Genomic DNA, 22,028 nt, shown 5'->3' on the forward strand with positions numbered 1-22,028 from the left:
GTCTATAGTCCTAGTCTATAGTCTAGTCTATTAGTCTAGTCTATAGTCTAGTCTATAGTCTAGTCTATAGTCTAGTCTATAGTCTAGTCTACAGTCTCGTCTATAGTCTAGTCTATAGTCTAGTCTATAGTCTAGTCTATAGTCCTAGTCTATAGTCTAGTCTATAGTCTGGTCTATAGTCTAGTCTATAGTCTAGTCTATAGTCTAGTCTATAGTCTAGTCTATAGTCTAGTCTATAGGCTAGTCTATAGTCTAGTCCTATAGTCCTAGTCTATAGTCTAGTCTATAGTCTAGTCTATAGTCTAGTCTATATCTAGTCTATAGTCTAGTCTATAGTCTAGTCTATAGTCTAGTCTATAGTCTAGTCTATAGTCTAGTCTATAGTCTAGTCTATAGTCTAGTCTATAGTCTAGTCTATAGTCTAGTCTATAGTCTAGTCTATAGTCTAGTCTATAGTCTAGTCTATAGTCTAGTCTATAGCTAGTCTATAGTCTAGTCTATAGTCTAGTCTATAGTCTAGTCTATAGTCTAGTCTATAGTCTAGTCTATAGTCTAGTCTATAGTCTAGTCTATAGTCTAGTCTATAGTCTAGTCTATAGTCTAGTCTATAGTCTAGTCTATAGTCTAGTCTATAGTCTAGTCTATAGTCTAGTCTATAGTCTAGTCTATAGTCTAGTCTATAGTCTAGTCTATGTCTAGTCTATAGTCTGTCTATAGTCTAGTCTATAGTCTAGTCTATAGTCTAGTCTATAGTCTAGTCTATAGTCTAGGCTATAGTCTAGTCTATAGTCTAGTCTATAGTCAGTCTATAGTCTAGTCTATAGTCTAGTCTATAGTCTAGTCTATAGTCTAGTCTAAGCTCTAGTCTATAGTCTAGTCTATAGTCTAGTCTATAGTCTAGTCTATAGTCTAGTCTATAGTCTAGTCTATAGTCTAGCTATAGTCTGTCTATAGTTAGTCTATAGTCTAGTCTATAGTCTAGTCTATAGTCTAGTCTATAGTCTAGTCTATAGTCTAGTCTATAGTCTAGTCTCTAGTCTAGTCTATAGTCTAGTCTATAGTCTAGTCTATAGTTAGTCTATAGTCTAGTCTATAGTAGTCATAGTATGTCTATAGTCTAGTCTATAGTCTAGTCTATTTGTCTAGTCTATAGTCTAGTCTATAGTCTAGTCTATAGTCTAGTCTATAGTCTAGTCTATAGTCTAGTCTAGTCTATAGTCTAGTCTATAGTCTAGTCTATAGTCTAGTCTCTATAGTCTAGTCTATAGTCTCTATAGTCTAGTCTATAGTCTAGTCTATAGTCTAGTCTATAGTCTAGTCTATTCTAGTCTATAGTCTAGTCTATAGTCTAGTCTATAGTCTAGTCTATAGTCTAGTCTATAGTCTAGTCTATAGTCTAGTCTAGTCTAGTCTATAGTCTAGTCTATAGTCTAGTCTATAGTCTAGTCTATAGTCTAGTCTATAGTCTAGTCTATAGTCTAGTCTATAGTCTAGTCTATAGTCTAGTCTATAGTCTAGTCTATAGTCTAGTCTATAGTCTAGTCTATAGTCTAGTCTATAGTCTAGTCTATAGTCTAGTCTATAGTCTAGTCTATAGTCTAGTCTATAGTCTAGTCTATAGTCTAGTCTATAGTCTAGTCTAGTCTAGTCTATAGTCTAGTCTATAGTCTAGTCTATAGTCTAGTCTATAGTCTAGTCTATAGTCTAGTCTATAGTCTAGTCTATAGTCTAGTCTATAGTCTAGTCTATAGTCTAGTCTATAGTCTAGTCTATAGTCTAGTCTATAGTCTAGTCTATAGTCTAGTCTATAGTCTAGTCTATAGTCTAGTCTATAGTCTAGTCTATAGTCTAGTCTATAGTCTAGTCTATAGTCTAGTCTATAGTCTAGTCATAGTCTAGTCTATAGTCTAGTCTATAGTCTAGTCTATAGTCTAGTCTATAGTCTAGTCTATAGTCTAGTCTATAGTCTAGTCTATAGTCTAGTCTATAGTCTAGTCTATAGTCTAGTCTATAGTCTAGTCTATAGTCTAGTCTATAGTCTAGTCTATAGTCTAGTCTATAGTCTAGTCTATAGTCTAGTCTATAGTCTAGTCTATAGTCTAGTCTATAGTCTAGTCTGTAGTCTAGTCTATAGTCTAGTCTATAGTCTAGTCTATAGTCTAGTCTATAGTCTAGTCTTAGTCTAGTCTATAGTCTAGTCTATAGTCTAGTCTATATAGTCTTAGTCTAGTCTATAGTCTAGTCTATAGTCTAGTCTATAGTCTAGTCTATAGTCTAGTCTATAGTCTAGTCTATAGTCTAGTCTATAGTCTAGTCTATAGTCTAGTCTATAGTCTAGTCTATAGTCTAGTCTATAGTCTAGTCTATAGTCTAGTCTATAGTCTAGTCTATAGTCTAGTCTATAGTCTAGTCTATAGTCTAGTCTATAGTCTAGTCTATAGTCTAGTCTATAGTCTAGTCTATAGTCTAGTCTATAGTCTAGTCTATAGTCTAGTCTATAGTCCAGTCTATAGTTTAGTCTACAGTTTTGTTTATAGTATAGTCTATTATCTAGCCTATGACCTGTCTATGGTCTATCGATTTGTTGATCTGTCCAACTTTCTGGCTTCAACTGTTAAGGCAGTGCGTTGAGGAATCTTTCGTCAGTTAGTCAGTAACATTATAATTATATATATATATATATGTACAATAAAATTTGTGGACAATGTGCTAGTGACAATATGCTAAACATTACGTCCTTCTATCGGTCTTACAGTTTGAAGCTTTTTATCTAAAACTAAACACTAACTGACATTTTTTTTTTTGTGATTTTTACGTTTTTAATCCCAAATGGTCAAATAACATTTTCAAGCTTTAGTTGTACTTAAGCATCACTGGCAAATATCCTGTTAATAATACTTCTACATACAAACTAGTTTGCATAGTAACGTGTATGGGTGTGGGTGTTCTAACATAAAAAAGGACTGACAACTGACTTTGTATGTAAAATAGAAGAGAAAAAGAATTGTAAAAAACAAAAGTATTTGCTTTTTGTTACCGGAAACGTGAGGACAGGAAATCCGCCAACCGACAACAGAGTATGTTTTTAGTTACCGTTATGTAGTAGCAAGGCTTTTCGCTTTTTTGTTTTTTTTTTTTTTTTTTGTACAAAACTTTTTCAATTTTTGTGCTATTTCTCCCAAACCTTTTACACTGATTTTCTTTATTGATGGATGTGGGTCTGTATGTGTTTGCATGGTCATGCTGTTGCTATTTTACTAGAAATGTTTCAACATTTTATGAATATTATTATAAAAGTTTGACTATGTTTTAAATAAAAATTTAAATGAAAATATTTTATGAAATGTGCTGAAATTTGTTTGGCATGTGTAAAAGAGAGCATAGACCGAAAGATTTGTATGTAAAAATATATTGAAATATAAAAAATGTAATAATTAAAAAATTTGTAAACGTTTTTTTTTTTGTGGAGAGAATGTAAGAATACAAAACTTTGGTTAACGTGTTGTATGAGTGATTTTTATTAACAAATTATATTTTTTCGTAAGTATACGCTCTGTTCAATAATACTGAAAAGGGACAAAAACTTAATACATAAAAAAATTTACAAAAATTTCTATGAAAAGATAATTCAACAAAAATTTTCTTTACAAAGAAAATTCTACAAAATTTTCTATAAAAACAAAATTCCACGAAAATTTTCTATAAATAGAAAATTCAACGAAAATGTTCTATAAAAAGAAAATTCAACGAAAATTTTCTTAAAAGAAAATTTATGGAAATTTCTTATAAAAAAAGAAAATTTATGGAAAATTTTCTTTAACAAAATAAAATTTATGGAAAATTTCTTATAAAAAAAGAAAATTTATGGAAAATTTTCTATAAAAAAAAGAAAATGTATGGAAAATTTTCTATAAAAAAAAGAAAATGTATGGAAAATTTTCTATAAAAAAAGAAAATGTATGGAAAATTTTCTATAAAAAAGAAAATTTATGGAAAATTTTCTATAAAAATAAAATTTATGGAAAATTTTCTATAAAAATAAAATTTATGGAAAATTTTCTATAAAAAGAAAATTTATGGAAAATTTTCTATAAAAAGAAAATTTATGGAAAATTTTCTATAAAAAGAAAATTTATGAAAAATTTTCTATAATAAGAAAATTTATGAAAAATTTCTTTAATAAGAAAATTTATGAAAAATTTTCTATAATAAGAAAATTTATGAAAATTTTCTATAATAAGAAACTTTATGAAAAATTTGCTGCAAAAAGAAAATTTATGGAAAATTTTCTATAGAAACAAAATTTTTTAAAAATTTTCTATGAAAAGAAAATTTATGGAAAATTTTCTATAAAAAGAAAATTTATGGAAAATTTTCTATAAAAAGAAACTTTATGAAAAATTTTCTTTAAAAAGAAAACTTGATTGGCCTTTCGTAAGTTTGTCTTACCTGTACAACATCACCATGTTGACCTCCCGCAGCAGTAAATGTTAAAACACACACATAAGGCAGGCGATCCTGTTTGGGACGATGCAACTCCAAGGAATAAGTTAAACCAATATCACCATAATAAGTACGATTACAACCTGAAATTAAAAGAAAAAAAGTATTTATAAATAAATTTTATTAAAATTTATTTTCATTTTAAGAAATGCAAATAAACCACAAAAAAACTTGTAATTGAAATTCTATAGCAACGAATGACAAAGAGTTTGAAGTTAATTAGAGTTCATGTCATGTCACGTCATGTCATGTAATTATAATAAAAGGATAAGAATTTAAACAAGTATTATTTAAACTAAAATTAAGGAGAATTCAATAACTGAAGCTCTGCCATAAAATTAAATCTACTGTTAAATGGTTAATAGTAATAAACTTCCTTAAGATATTTAACCTCAACTTTGCCCTTTAACTTCACTTAACTAAATTTTATAGCTTTTCCCAAAAACGTGCTCACTTTAAAGGTTACTTCTTTATTCTGCTCTACACTTCATATTTCTTACAATTGTCTTTCTTTTTCAATTAATTTACTTTATTGCTCGTGTATATCACAGATTTAAAGGTTGCACTTAACTGTCACAGTTGTACTCTCGCACCACATACGAGTACAATTATTTTTCTTCTAAACAAGAATAAAAAAACAGTGAAGTAGTGTAAAATTCATTTTGTCTTTTGATTCATAACTTTTTTCTTTCTCTATAGTTGCTTCAAATGTTCCAGATGACAGTGAGTTTCTGAATAACACAGTCACAGTTGCAGTAACAATGAACAATGGTTTTGAATAAACATAAATAAATGAATGTATGAGAATCTCTATCTGTCTGTGGGAGATGTGACAGTGTGAAACCAAATTCCAAGTTAAAAACCAACCAACTCGGTTGGTTGTTAAACAAAGACCTGAAGTTATACATAAATATCGATGGTTGAAAGAGGAAAGGACTTTGTGGTTAAAAGATTACAGGTTTATAGTTATCAGAAAATATTTATATTTCAAAAAAAAAATATATTATCTTTTTTATATAGCTTCTCTAGTTTGGGAACGAAACTAATTGGAAAAATTCCATATGGTACATCCTTTTTAATTTAACCTACCATACATACATGTAGTAAAGAACGAAGGTATGAGTCTTTGTGTGAAAGAAAACATGTTGACATTTTTTTGTTCTTAAACAGGATGTTGTGGTGAAGGATATTTGTTTAAATTATTTAAATTAATGAAGTGTGAGAATTATATATATTATGCGTTCTAAATTTATAGGAAATATTCTTAATGTGGAAAAATTATAGAAAATTAAATTAATTAAAAGTTAAAGACGGTCTTTTTAAGAAAAATTCTACATATTAATAATTTCGTAAGCACTATTACTACCTAATGTCTTAATATGTTTTTGTTTGGTTCATTTTATAGCATAATAGTCGTAACAACAGATCAGTATAAATTTCAGTATGAACTATAGCTCAGACTACAGTCTAAACAATAGATTACACTATGGCTTAGATTATAGCCTAGAATATAATTCAGATTATGGTCCAGACCAAAGATGAAACTTTAGTTCAGATTATAGGACAGGCTAGAGATCAGAATATAGTCTAAACTATAATACAATCCAGAATATACTCTATATATACCTGACTATATGTCAGATATAGTCCAGACTACTGATCAGATTGTAGTCCATACTATAGATCAGACTATAGTCCAGACTATAGATGAGACTATAGTCTAGACTATAGATGAGACTATAGTCCAGACTATAGATGAGACTATAGTCCAGACTATAGATGAGACTATAGTCCAGACTATAGATGAGACTATAGTCCAGACCATAGATGAGACTATAGTCCAGACTATAGATGAGACTATAGTCCAGACTATAGATGAGACTATAGTCCAGACTATAGATGAGACTATAGTCCAGACTATAGATGAGACTATAGTCCAGACTATAGATGAGACTATAGATGAGACTATAGTCCAGACTATAGATGAGACTATAGATGAGACTATAGTCCAGACTATAGATGAGACTATAGTCCAGACTATAGATGAGACTATAGTCCAGACTATAGATGAGACTATAGTCCAGACTATAGATGAGACTATAGTCCAGACTATAGATGAGACTATAGTCCAGACTATAGATGAGACTATAGTCCAGACTATAGATGAGACTATAGTCCAGACTTTATTTCAGACTATAGATCACACTATAGTACAGACCATTGATTATACTATAGTTTAGACTATAGATATTCCATAAAATATTCGATAAATTTTCTTTTTATAGAAAATAAATTTAGCATTTTATGGAAATTTTCATTGAATTTTCTTTTTATAGAAAAGTTTCGTTAAATTTTCTTTCTATAGAAAATTTGCGTTGAATTTTCTATCTATTGAAAATTTTAGTTAAATTTTCTTTTTATAGAAACTTTCAAAAAATATGTAAAAAATTTTCAATAACATTTCTTTCAATAGAAAATTTTCCATAAATTTTCTTTTCATATAAAATGTTTCATAAATTTTCTTATTATAGAAAAACTTCGTTAAATTTTGTTTCTTCTAATAGAAAAATTATTATTCAAAATATTCGTTAAATTTTCTTTTAATAGAAAATTTTTGTGAAATAGTCTAGTCTAGTCTATAGTCTAGTCTATAGTCTTGTCTATAGTCTAGTCTATAGTCTAGTCTATAGCTATAGTCTAGTCTATAGTCTAGTCTATAGTCTAGTCTATAGTCTAGTCTATAGTCAAGTCTATAGTCTAGTCTATAGTCTAGTCTATAGTCTAGTCTATAGTCTAGTCTATAGTCTAGTCTATAGTCTAGTCTATAGTCTAGTCTATAGTCTAGTCTATAGTCTAGTCTATAGTCTAGTCTATAGTCTAGTCTATAGTCTAGTCTATAGTCTAGTCTATAGTCTAGTCTATAGTCTAGTCTATAGTCTAGTCTATAGTCTAGTCTATAGTCTAGTCTATAGTCTAGTCTATAGTCTAGTCTATAGTCTAGTCTATAGTCTAGTCTATAGTCTAGTCTATAGTCTAGTCTATAGTCTAGTCTATAGTCTAGTCTATAGTCTAGTCTATAGTCTAGTCTATAGTCTAGTCTATAGTCTAGTCTATAGTCTAGTCTATAGTCTAGTCTATAGTCTAGTCTATAGTCTAGTCTATAGTCTAGTCTATAGTCTAGTCTAGTCTAGTCTATAGTCTAGTCTATAGTCTAGTCTATAGTCTAGTCTATAGTCTAGTCTATAGTCTAGTCTATAGTCTAGTCTATAGTCTAGTCTATAGTCTAGTCTATAGTCTAGTCTATAGTCTAGTCTATAGTCTAGTCTAGTCTAGTCTATAGTCTAGTCTATAGTCTAGTCTATAGTCTAGTCTATAGTCTAGTCTATAGTCTAGTCTATAGTCTAGTCTATAGTCTAGTCTATAGTCTAGGCTATAGTCTAGTCTATAGTCTAGTCTATAGTCTAGTCTATAGTCTAGTCTATAGTCTAGTCTATAGTCTAGTCTATAGTCTAGTCTATAGTCTAGTCTATAGTCTAGTCTATAGTCTAGTCTATAGTCTAGTCTATAGTCTAGTCTATAGTCTAGTCTATAGTCTAGTCTATAGTTAGTCTATAGTCTAGTCTATAGTCTAGTCTATAGTCTAGTCTATAGTCTAGTCTATAGTCTAGTCTATAGTCTAGTCTATAGTCTAGTCTATAGTCTAGTCTATAGTCTAGTCTATAGTCTAGTCTATAGTCTAGTCTATAGTCTAGTCTATAGTCTAGTCTATAGTCTAATCTATAGTCTAGTCTATAGTCTAGTCTATAGTCTAGTCTATAGTCTAGTCTATAGTCTAGTCTATAGTCTAGTCTATAGTCTAGTCTATAGTCTAGTCTATAGTCTAGTCTATAGTCTAGTCTATAGTCTAGTCTATAGTCTAGTCTATAGTCTAGTCTATAGTCTAGTCTGGACTATAGTCTAGTCTATAGTCTAGTCTATAGTCTAGTCTATAGTCTAGTCTATAGTCTAGTCTATAGTCTAGTCTATAGTCTAGTCTATAGTCTAGTCTATAGTCCAGTCTATAGTCCAGTCTATAGTGTAGTCTATAGTCTAGTCTATAGTCCAGTCTATAGTCTAGTCTATAGTCCAGTCTATAGTCCAGTCTATAGTGTAGTCTATAGTCTAGTCTATAGTCTAGTCTATAGTCTAGTCTATAGTCTAGTCTATAGTCTAGTCTATAGTCTAGTCTATAGTCTAGTCTATAGTCTAGTCTATAGTCTAGTCTATAGTCTAGTCTATAGTCTAGTCTATAGTCTAGTCTATAGTCAGTCTATAGTCTAGTCTATAGTCTAGTCTATAGTCTAGTCTATAGTCTAGTCTATAGTCTAGTCTATAGTCTAGTCTATAGTCTAGTCTATAGTCTAGTCTATAGTCTAGTCTATAGTCTAGTCCTATAGTCTAGTCTATAGTCTAGTCTATAGTCTATTCTAGTCTAGTCTAGTCTAGTCTATAGTCTAGTCTAGTCTAGTCTATAGTCTAGTCTATAGTCTAGTCTAGTGGCTATACAATTTCGGATCCTAAGTTATTTTATGTACGATTTTTAAAGAACTTTAAACTTTAAAGAATTTTTGCCATCCTTGTATTGACTATCAACCCACTAAAGTGTGACAGCAGCTGTCACATTTCGAAACAAATGCTAAATGGCGCGAAAATTACACTCTTGACGTCGACGAGCATGAACCTTATACAATGTTAAACGTACGAAAATATAAAATATTTGCAACTTTTGAGTACCATATACAATTTCACAAATTTGTTGTAGCAGTTGTTGTTACCCGCTGCTAATGCTCTTACATTTATTGTTGCCGTTGTTGTTGTCTGTAAGCTACAGGAAATAAAAGAAGTTTTCTGTTTGGTTACAAATACATGCATCTATGTATTTATGTATATTTTGTGTGAATAAAAATGAATCTAAAATGTAACAGTCAACATTTGTAGACGCAGTTGTTGTTATTGTTACATTTTTCATTACAACTTAACAAGGCATGAATGTTGCAAGTGTTACATGTAGAGAGCAGCTGCAGCAGCAAGCTGATGGTTCTTTGGTTTGTTGTGCTTTTAGTTTTTTAAGCTGCTTTTGTATTGTTGCAATATTCATTCATGTAGTTTTTGTTTTGTCTTGCCTACTTCAAGGAGTTGATACAATTTGTTAGTAACACTGTTCTTGTTGGAGTTGTTGTTCTTGCTTTGCGTTGTCTCATAATTTGTTAAATTACTTTCGAGTTTTTAAGTTTTAAGTTTTATGTTTATTTTATGTATGAGTTTGTGTACTTGTTTCATTTTTTTTTTAGCTTGTTGTTGTTAGTGTATCTCTTTTGCTGGGCTGTTGTGTTGTTGTGTACAAGTATTATTCTAATATTGTTAAGTCTTTTACAGATGTTTTTCTCATGTTTCAACCAAAAAGTTTTCTTCCTATTTTCTTTCGTTTTTGGTTTGTTTTAGGTTCTCTTCCTTCAATCCAGTTAAGAAAGTACAAAAGGTTCGTAAATAGTTTTTGTTTACAATTGTTGTGTTGCTATTGTCGTTGCATTTGCCACTTAATTGAATTGTATTAAATGTGTACACTCTGTAACACTTGTGGTCAACTTTGGGTTGTTCGGTTGTTGCCCATTTGAATGTTTTCTCTAAATGTTCTTAATTTGAAATGTTCACTTGTACACAAACGAAATTACGAGGGTCGAGAGTTAAGTTTGGTTGAGAACAACACAGACAATATCTCAGTTCAGACTTTAGTCTAGACTATATTCCAGGCTATAGTTCAGACTGTATAGTCCAGACTATAATGGTGATTTTAACTGGCTACAGTTTAGCTACAGTACAATCTTAAGTATCCTTTGGACCAGAACTTATAAAGGAACAGCGTATCTATGAGTATCTACATTTTGCCATCAGTGTTTTAACATTTGTATTTATATTCTGTTTGTAATTCAATGTAGATGTTTTGTTAAGTTTTGTTGTTTTCGTCTTTTTTATTTTTGCAAAAAGACATGTTTCAATTTGTAAAACTTTAACTTGACAGTAATTACACTGCACATCATTCAAATAGAGTAATTACTTAAGTAAGAACTAAATAGATTAATGAATTTGCTGTTTGCAATGGTGTGAAAGTAAATGGAGCATGTAATTAAACAATTTTAAATTTTAAAATCAAAATGCCATAGACTTCGGTTTCAAAAACAGATCGAAAACATATGCTTCTGTCAGCATGCCCTGACTTTGGCTTACTATATAGAAATACTGAGAAATCTTTAGATATCCATTTTCAAAAACAATTTTAACTTCTACAAGTAATTAAATGTCTCACAGTATTCTAGACAAGTCATTGTATTATTGCTATCTATTGTTTTTTTTGTTTTTTTTTTGGTTTTAATTTATTTTATATCATTTGCTTTTATTTCTTTTGTCATGTCTTTTTGTTTGTAATAAAACTGATGTTATCTCGACATTCATTATTCATTTCACATTTAATCTTTGCAATAAAAGTAAATAGTTTTTAATTTCAGTTTAGAATATTCATTTTTTACTAAAAGATTAAGATTGATTTTATGCAAAATTTGTTTGTTGCATATAAATTGAATTTATTTTCAAGTTAATGTAAAATTAAATGTAAACGTTAAGACTGGTGGCGTATACGTGTTTATTTATTGCTGTACAAAATTAATAATAAGTCTACGCCACGAGGAACTGTTTCGTATTAATTAGCAATTTGCTAAACTTTAGTACAATTTAAGAAAAAAATAGAAATTTTAGCAAAAATAATATAGGAATTTAAAAATTTTAAATAAAATCGAAATATTAAAAAATTTTCGTTGAAGAAATATCAAAATATTGAAAAATTAAAATAATGAATAAGTTTCTGTCGAAATATCAAAATTAATAGACAGACTAGACTAGACTATAGACTAGACTATAGACTAGACTATAGACTAGACTATAGACTAGACTATAGACTAGACTATAGACTAGACTATAGACTAGACTAGACTAGACTCTAGACTAGACTCTAGACTAGACTCTAGACTAGACTATAGACTAGACTATAGACTATAGACTAGACTATAGACTATGACTATAGACTAGACTATAGACTAGACTATAGACTAGACTATAGACCTAGACTATAGACTAGACTATAGACTAGACTATAGACTAGACTATAGAACTAGACTATAGACTAGACTATAGACTAGACTATGACTAGACTATAGACTAGACTATAGACTAGACTATAGACTAGACTATAGACTAGACTATAGACTAGACTATAGACTAGATATAGACTAGACTATAGACTAGACTATAGACTAGACTATAGACTAGACTATAGACTAGACTATAGACTAGACTATAGACTAGACTATAGACTAGACTATAGACTAGACTATAGACTAGACTATAGACTAGACTATAGACTAGACTATAGACTAGACTATAGACTAGACTATAGACTAGACTATAGACTAGACTATAGACTAGACTATAGACTAGACTATAGACTAACTATAGACTAGACTATAGACTAGACTATAGACTAGACTATAGACTAGACTATAGACTAGACTATAGACTAGACTATAGACTAGACTAGACTAGACTATAGACTAGACTATAGACTAGACTATAGACTAGACTATAGACTAGACTATAGACTAGACTATAGACTAGACTATAGACTAGACTATAGACTAGACTATAGACTAGACTATAGACTAGACTATAGACTAGACTATAGACTAGACTATAGACTAGACTATAGACTAGACTATAGACTAGACTATAGACTAGACTATAGACTAGACTATAGACTAGACTATAGACTAGACTATAGACTAGACTATAGACTAGACTATAGACTAGACTATAGACTAGACTATAGACTAGACTATAGACTAGACTATAGACTAGACTATAGACTAGACTATAACTAGACTATAGACTAGACTATAGACTAACTATAGACTAGACTATAGACTAGACTATAGACTAGACTATAGACTAGACTATAGACTAGACTATAGACTAGACTATAGACTAGACTATAGACTAGACTATAGACTAGACTATAGACTAGACTATAGACTAGACTATAGACTAGACTCTAGACTAGACTATAGACTAGACTATAGACTAGACTAGACTAGACTATAGACTAGACTAGACCTATAGACTAGACTATAGACTAGACTATAGACTAGACTATAGACTAGACTATAGACTAGACTATAGACTAGACTATAGACTAGACTATAGACTAGACTATAGACTAGACTATAGACTATACTATAGACTAGACTATAGACTAGACTATAGACTAGACTCTAGACTAGACTATAGACTAGACTATAGACTAGACTATAGACTAGCTATAGACGAGACTCTAGACTAGACTATAGACTAACTATAGACTAGACTATAGACTAGACTATAGACTAGCTATAGCTACTAACTATAGACTAGACTAGACTAGACTATAGACTAGACTATAGACTAGACTATAGACTAGACTATAGACTAGACTATAGACTAGACTATAGACTAGACTATAGACTAGACTATAGACTAGACTATAGACTAGACTATAGACTAGACTATAGACTAACTATAGACTAGACTATAGACTAGACTATAGACTAGACTATAGACTAGACTATAGACTAGACTATAGACTAACTATAGACTAGACTATAGACTAGACTATAGACTAGACATAGACTAGACTATAGACTAGACTATAGACTAGACTATAGACTACTATAGACTAGACTATATACTAGACTATAGACTAGACTATAGACTAGACTATAGACTAGACTATAGACTAGACTATAGACTAGACTATGACTAGACTATAACTAGACTATAGATTGGACTATAGACTAGACTATAGACTAGACTATAGACTAGACTATAGACTAGACTATAGACTAGACTATAGACTAGACTATAGACTAGACTATAGACTAGACTATAGACTAGACTATAGACTAGACTATAGACTAGACTATAGACTAGACTATAGTCTAGACTATAGACTAGACTATAGACTAGACTATAGACTAGACTATAGACTAGACTATAGACTAGACTATAGACTAGACTATAGACTAGACTATAGACTAGACTATAGACTAGACTATAGACTAGACTATAGACTAGACTATAGACTAGACTATAGACTAGACTATAGACTAGACTATAGACTAACTATAGACTACTATAGACTAGACTATAGACTAGACTATAGACTAGACTATAGACTAGACTATAGACTAGACTATAGACTAGACTATAGACTAGACTATACTAGACTAGACTAGACTATAGACTAGACTATATACTAGACTAGACTAGACTATAGACTAGACTATAGATTGGACTATAGACTAGACTATAGACTAGACTATAGACTAGACTATAGACTAGACTATAGACTAGACTATAGACTAGACTATAGACTAGACTATAGACTAGACTATAGACTAGACTATAGACTAGACTATAGACTAGACTATAGACTAGACTATAGACTAGACTATAGACTAGACTATAGTCTAGACTATAGACTAGACTATAGTCTAGACTATAGACTAGACTATAGACTAGACTATAGACTAGACTATAGACTATACTATAGACTAGACTATAGACTAGACTATAGACTAGACTATAGACTAGACTATAGACTAGACTATAGACTAGACTATAGACTAGACATAGACTAGACTATAGACTAGACTATAGACTAGACTATAGACTAGACTATAGACTAGACTATAGACTAGACTATAGACTAGACTATAGACTAGACTATAGACTAGACTATAGACTAGACTATAGACTAGACTATAGACTAGACTTAGACTAGACTATAGACTAGACTATAGACTAGACTATAGACTAGACTATAGACTAGACTATAGACTAGACTATAGACTAGACTATAGACTAGACTATAGACTAGACTATAGACAACTAGACTAACTATAGACTAGACTATAGACTAGACTATAGACTAGACTATAGACTAGACTATAGACTAGACTATAGACTAGACTATAGATTGGACTATAGACTAGACTATAGACTAGACTATAGACTAGACTATAGACTAGACTATAGACTAGACTATAGACTAGACTATAGACTAGACTATAGACTAGACTATAGACTAGACTATAGACTAGACTATAGACTAGACTATAGACTAGACTATAGACTAGACTATAGACTAGACTATAGACTAGACTATAGACTAGACTGTAGACTAGACTATAGACTAGACTATAGACTAGACTATAGACTAGACTATAGACTAGACTATAGACTAGACTATAGACTAGACTATAGACTAGACTATAGACTAGACTATAGACTAGACTATAGACTAGACTATAGACTAGACTATAGACTAGACTATAGACTAGACTATAGACTAGACTATAGACTAGACTATAACTAGACTATACTATAGACTAGACTATAGACTAGACTATAGACTAGACTATACTAGACTATAGACTAGACTATAGACTAGACTATAGACTAGACATAGACTAGACTATAGACTAGACTATAGACTAGACTATAGACTAGACTATAGACTAGACTATAGACTAGACTATAGACTAGACTATAGACTAGACTATAGACTAGACTATAGACTAGACTATAGACTAGACTATAGACTAGACTATAGACTAGACTATAGACTAGACTATAGACTAGACTATAGATAGACTAGACTATAGACTAGACTATAGACTAGACTATAGACTAGACTATAGACTAGACTATAGACTAGACTATAGACTAGACTATAGACTAGACTAGAGACTAGACTATAGACTAGACTATGACTAGACTATAGACTAGACTATAGACTAGACTATAGACTAGACTATAGACTAGACTATAGACTAGACTATAGACTAGACTATAGACTAGACTATAGACTAGACTATAGACTAGACTATAGACTAGACTATAGACTAGACTATAACTAGACTATAGACTAGACTATAAATTGGACTATAGACTAGACTATAGACTAGACTATAGACTAGACTATAGACTAGACTATAGACTAGACTATAGACTAGACTATAGACTAGACTATAGACTAGACTATAGACTAGACTATAGACTAGACTATAGACTAGACTATAGACTAGACTATAGACTAGACTATAGACTAGACTATAGATTGGACTATAGACTAGACTATAGACTAGACTATAGACTAGACTATAGACTAGACTATAGACTAGACTATAGACTAGACTATAGACTAGACTATAGACTAGACTATAGACTAGACTATAGACTAGACTATAGACTAGACTATAGACTAACTATAGACTAGACTATAGACTAGACTATAGACTAGACTATAGACTAGACTATAGACTAGACTATAGACTAGACTATAGACTAGACTATAGATTGGACTATAGACTAGACTATAGACTAGACTATAGACTAGACTATAGATTGGACTATAGACTAGACTATAGACTAGACTATAGACTAGACTATAGACTAGACTATAGATTGGACTATAGACTAGACTATAGACTAGACTATAGACTAGACTATAGACTAGACTATAGACTAGACATAGACTAGACTATAGACTAGACTATAGACTAGACTATAGACTAGACTATAGACTAGACTATAGACTAGACTATAGACTAGACTATAGACTAGACTATAGACTAGACTATAGACTAGACTATAGACTAGACTATAGACGACTATAGACTAGACTATAGACTAGACTATAGACTAGTAGACTATAGACTAGACTATAGACTAGACTATAGACTAGACTATAGACTAGACTATAGACTAGACTATAGACTAGACTATAGACTAGACTATAGACTAGACTATAGACTAGACTATAGACTAGACTATGACTAGACTATAGCAGACTATAGACTAGACTATAGACTAGACTATGACTAGACTATAGACTAGACTATAGACTAGACTATAGACTAGACTATAGACTAGACTATAGACTAGACTATAGACTAGACTATAGACTAGACTATAGACTAGACTATAGACTAGACTATATAACTAGACTATAGACTAGACTATAGACTAGACTATAGACTAGACTATAGACTAGACTATATAGACTAGACTATAGGCTAAGAAAAACTCCTCTAATAGTTTAGAAATTCCTGTATTCGTATGTGTTATAATCATTATTTATGTCTCTATTTTAACCATAATGATGTTGTCTTTTTTCAAATGAAACTTAATTAAAAATTCATTTAAATCTGCTACAAATGTAAAGTCAGAATTTTATGTAATCAAGTAAAATATTTGATTTGAACAAAAAATATTGTAATGTATTAAATAGCAGCTGCAAATAGTTGTGAAGGATTTTTTTAGATTTTCCCACTTCAAAAACATAAGGGGTATAAATAATGACGGAAGTATGAATTTGCATACATTTATTTCCCTAATGATACTGTTTTTGTTTAGAATTAAAATGTCCATTTTAAATTTCTATGCAGTCAATTTTCTATTGTTTTATTAATGGGAAAAAAATCACTTTATTTTGTAAAAATATTTTTTATATTAGCAATTTTTTTTATAAATTATCAATTAAAATAATGAACATCATGAATTTATTTTACTTTTTGACGTTTTAATTAAATTTATGTTCTTTTTAATTAATTTCTTTGTGTTGAGTTATTGTATTAAATTACATCTATTTTTCACTTAATCTGCATTTGACTGAGAAACATTTTAATTGGAGGGCATAACATAAATGCTATCTAAAAATGACAACTGAGTTTAAACCTTTCTCAAGTATAAATGGTGTTGCAAACGATTTAATCCTTTGATTAAATAAAATATATTTTGTATTTCAAATTAAAGAATATAATAATTAAGACTTTATCAAGTTTTTTGTACTTAAATAAATTGTAAAGGTTAAATACACTCATTAACTTATATAAATGTGTGTTTTTATTTAATTAATAATTAATTTACAAATTTCATTAAACAATCCCAAGCTAAAGAATATAAATATAGATTAATGTTGACCAATGGAACAAAATTTGTACGACATACAGTCATTTATCAATCACATTGAAAAAAACGATAACAATCACTCATTTTGTACGGTAAATTAACCCATTGAGGAACGAAAAACAAAACTCAATATAGACGACACATTTTACTCAGGTCAAATTCCTTTTACGAAGAAAATGTATGCGTTAGAATTTTGATTTGTAAAGTAAATATTTATTATCCTGGTTGTCCCTTAAAGGTTTAAAGAGTTTGTTTTTGTTTAGCTCTGTTGACCTATATGCCTATTAACATTAATAAATCAATTTCCCATGAAGCTCACACATCTCAGAATATTATTTATTTATTTGTTGATGCTCACGAATAAATCAACAATATTGTTGTTAATGACAAACGGTCTAAAATATATACACACTTTATAATAGATTGTTTTTCCCTAATACATACACAAATGTGACATTTTGTATTTATAACGCTTATTCCTTAATGAAAGTTTAACAAATGGGGATCTGTGAAGCTAAAATTGTTTTTTTTTCCAATGCTTTAATATTTTATATTTCTATAGTATATAATCCAGTCTATAGTCTAGTCTATAGTCTAGTCTATAGTCTAGTCTATAGTCTAGTCTATAGTCTAGTCTATAGTCTAGTCTATAGTCTAGTCTATAGTCTAGTCTATAGTCTAGTCTATAGTCTAGTCTATAGTCTAGTCTATAGTCTAGTCTATAGTCTAGTCTATAGTCTAGTCTATAGTCTAGTCATAGTCTAGTCTATAGTCTAGTCTATAGCTAGTCTATAGTCTAGTCTATAGTCTAGTCTATAGTCTAGTCTATAGTCTAGTCTATAGTCTAGTCTATAGTCTAGTCTATAGTCTAGTCTATAGTCTAGTCTATAGTCTAGTCTATAGTCTAGTCTATAGTCTAGTCTATAGTCTAGTCTATAGTCTAGTCTATAGTCTAGTCTATAGTCTAGTCTATAGTCTAGTCTATAGTCTAGTCTATAGTCTAGTCTATAGTCTAGTCTATAGTCTAGTCTATAGTCTAGTCTATAGTCTAGTCTATAGTCTAGTCTATAGTCTAGTCTATAGTCTAGTCTATAGTCTAGTCTATAGTCTAGTCTATAGTCTAGTCTATAGTCTAGTCTATAGTCTAGTCTATAGTCTAGTCTATAGTCTAGTCTATAGTCTAGTCTATAGTCTAGTCTATAGTCTAGTCTATAGTCTAGTCTATAGTCTAGTCTATAGTCTAGTCTATAGTCTAGTCTATAGTCTAGTCTATAGTCTAGTCTATAGTCTAGTCTATAGTCTAGTCTATAGTCTAGTCTATAGTCTAGTCTATAGTCTAGTCTATAGTCTAGTCTATAGTCTAGTCTATAGTCTAGTCTATAGTCTAGTCTATAGTCTAGTCTATAGTCTAGTCTATAGTCTAGTCTATAGTCTAGTCTATAGTCTAGTCTATAGTCTAGTCTATAGTCTAGTCTATAGTCTAGTCTATAGTCTAGTCTAGCCTATAGTCTAGTCTATAGTCTAGTCTATAGTCTAGTCTATAGTCTAGTCTATAGTCTAGTCTATAGTCTAGTCTATAGTCTAGTCTATAGTCTAGTCTATAGTCTAGTCTATAGTCTAGTCTATAGTCTAGCCTATAGTCTAGTCTATAGTCTAGTCTATAGTCTAGTCTATAGTCTAGTATATAGTCTAGTCTATAGTCTAGTCTATAGTCTAGTCTATAGTCTAGTCTATAGTCTAATCTATAGTCTAGTCTATAGTCTAGTCTATAGTCTAGTCTATAGTCTAGTCTATAGTCTAGTCTATAGTCTAGTCTAGTCTAGTCTAGTCTAGTCTAGTCTAGTCTAGTCTAGTCTAGTCTAGTCTAGTCTAGTCTAGTCTAGTCTAGTCTAGTCTAGTCTAGTCTAGTCTAGTCTAGTCTAGTCTAGTCTAGTCTAGTCTAGTCTAGTCTAGTCTAGTCTAGTCTAGTCTAGTCTATCTAGTCTAGTCTAGTCTATAGTCTAGTCTAGTCTATAGTCTAGTCTATAGTCTAGTCTATAGTCTAGTCTATAGTCTAGTCTATAGTCTAGTCTATCTAGTCTATAGTCTAGTCTATAGTCTAGTCTATAGTCTAGTCTATAGTCTAGTCTATAGTCTAGTCTATAGTCTAGTCTATAGTCTAGTCTATAGTCTAGTCTATAGTCTAGTCTATAGTCTAGTCTATAGTCTAGTCTATAGTCTAGTCTATAGTCTAGTCTATAGTCTAGTCTATAGTCTAGTCTATAGTCTAGTCTATAGTCTAGTCTATAGTCTAGTCTATAGTCTAGTCTATAGTCTAGTCTATAGTCTAGTCTATAGTCTAGTCTATAGTCTAGTCTATAGTCTAGTCTATAGTCTAGTCTATAGTCTAGTCTATAGTCTAGTCTATAGTCTAGTCTATAGTCTAGTCCTACCGTCTAGTCTATCGTCTAGTCTATCGTCTAGTCTATCGTCTAGTATATCGTCTAGTCTATCGTCTAGTCTATGGTCTAGTCTATGGTCTAGTCTATGGTCTAGTTTACTGTCTAGTCTATAGTTTATTCTATATATATCTAGTCTATAGTCTGGTGTAGAGCCTTGTCTATAGTTTTGTATATAGTATAGATTATAGTATAGTCTATAATCTATTGTATTGTTTTGTCAATAGTCTAGTTAATGGTCTTAAAGTTTAGTCTACTGTATTGACTAGTTATAAGTAATAGTGTTTAAATAGTTTAGTCCATAGTCTAGTTTGGTGGAAAACAACATCCTTAATATCAATAAGCATATTTTGCTTACTGAATACGCTCGATGTCATGTTAAATGCCTAAATCTGTTTTAAATTAATTTAAATAAATCTGTGTGGGAATATCATGTTAATTGTAATTATTTTTTGCTTATTTAAATGCAAATTTTTTTGGAAAAATCTTTTAGTTATTAATTGATTATACTATATTATTTTTTTATTATAGAATTCAATTGCTATTTTCAAATAAATACTAGTTAATATGAAAATAGCAATATAATATACCATAATCAATTTGAAAATTTAATTAATATAATAAAAATCTTAATTAGTCGTATAATAAATTCTATGAATAATATTAATAATGTTTACCACAATATCTGTGTAAATAAATAACCTTAAATTAGAAGTCCTTTTTATGTTTCTAGAAATTGATTTCAAAATTATTTCCTTTCAATATCACTTAAAGCTAATTTATATTATTAAAACCCACCTTTTGTTACTCCCCCAGACAGTGTGAAACATTTCTGACATTTAAAGAGTTCCCAAACCAATAAACAACCAATCAACTAACCGACCATACAACCAAAGACCATCATTATCACGATTTATTGCAAAAATGCATTTCTACCAACTACAACACAACATGTCCAAGCACTTTGAAAATATTATTTTTGATATTTTAAAACTTAAATTGATTTATTATTAAATAATGACACTATAATCATATGACTATTTATTATGACTTCATTTGGAAACAATTTAACCTGACAACTTATTTGCGGACACTCGTGGGTATTTACGTGAGTGTTGCGTGTTAAAACTATAAAGTTTTAAAAAAATTCATTGAAAATCATTTTAATTGTGAGTACTAAAACCAAAAATGTGAAATGAACAATAAAACTAACTGTGGGTTACAGAAATAGTTTAGAAAAGAACAGTGAATCGTATTATATCTATAGTCTATAGTCTAGTCTATAGTCTAGTCTATAGTCTAGTCTATAGTCTAGTCTATAGTCTAGTCTATAGTCTAGTCTATAGTCTAGTCTATAGTCTAGTCTATAGTCTAGTCTATAGTCTAGTCTATAGTCTAGTCTATAGTCTAGTCTATAGTCTAGTCTATAGTCTAGTCTATAGTCTATCTATAGTCTAGCTATAGTCTAGTCTATAGTCTAGTCTATAGTCTAGTCTATAGTCTAGTCTATAGTCTAGTCTATAGTCTAGTCTATAGTCTAGTCTATAGTCTAGTCTATAGTCTAGTCATAGTCTAGTCTATAGTCTAGTCTATAGTCTAGTCTATAGTCTAGTCTATAGTCTAGTCTATAGTCTAGTCTATAGTCTAGTCTATAGTCTAGTCTATAGTCTAGTCTATAGTCTAGTCTATAGTCTAGTCTATAGTCTAGTCTATAGTCTAGTCTATAGTCTAGTCTATAGTCTAGTCTATAGTCTAGTCTATAGTCTAGTCTATAGTCTAGTCTAGTCTAGTCTATAGTCTAGTCTATAGTCTAGTCTATAGTCTAGTCTATAGTCTAGTCTATAGTCTAGCTATAGTCTAGTCTATAGTCTAGCCTATAGTCTAGTCTATAGTCTAGTCTATAGTCTAGTCTATAGTCTAGCCTATAGTCTAGTCTATAGTCTAGTCTATAGTCTAGTCTATAGTCTAGTCTATAGTCTAGTCTATAGTCTA

The 22,028-nt window shown here is 30.5% G+C and overlaps 1 protein-coding gene across 2 annotated transcripts in view; it reads right to left on the reverse strand.

The window, feature by feature from the left end:
- Window positions 1–22,028, reverse strand: part of LOC119609901 — a 74,781-nt gene that overhangs the window by 47,166 nt on the left and 5,587 nt on the right. For both annotated transcript variants that reach the window (XM_037964930.1, XM_037964929.1), the window contains exon 2: window positions 4,450–4,586. In XM_037964930.1, coding sequence (XP_037820858.1) covers window positions 4,450–4,586 — 137 coding nt within the window. The remainder of the gene's footprint in view (window positions 1–4,449; window positions 4,587–22,028) is intronic.

Source organism: Lucilia sericata, unplaced genomic scaffold (genome assembly GCF_015586225.1).
Source record: "Lucilia sericata isolate MDLA Ls3-8-SP2 unplaced genomic scaffold, ASM1558622v1 Contig001082F_arrow, whole genome shotgun sequence".
NCBI lineage: Eukaryota > Metazoa > Arthropoda > Insecta > Diptera > Calliphoridae > Lucilia > Lucilia sericata.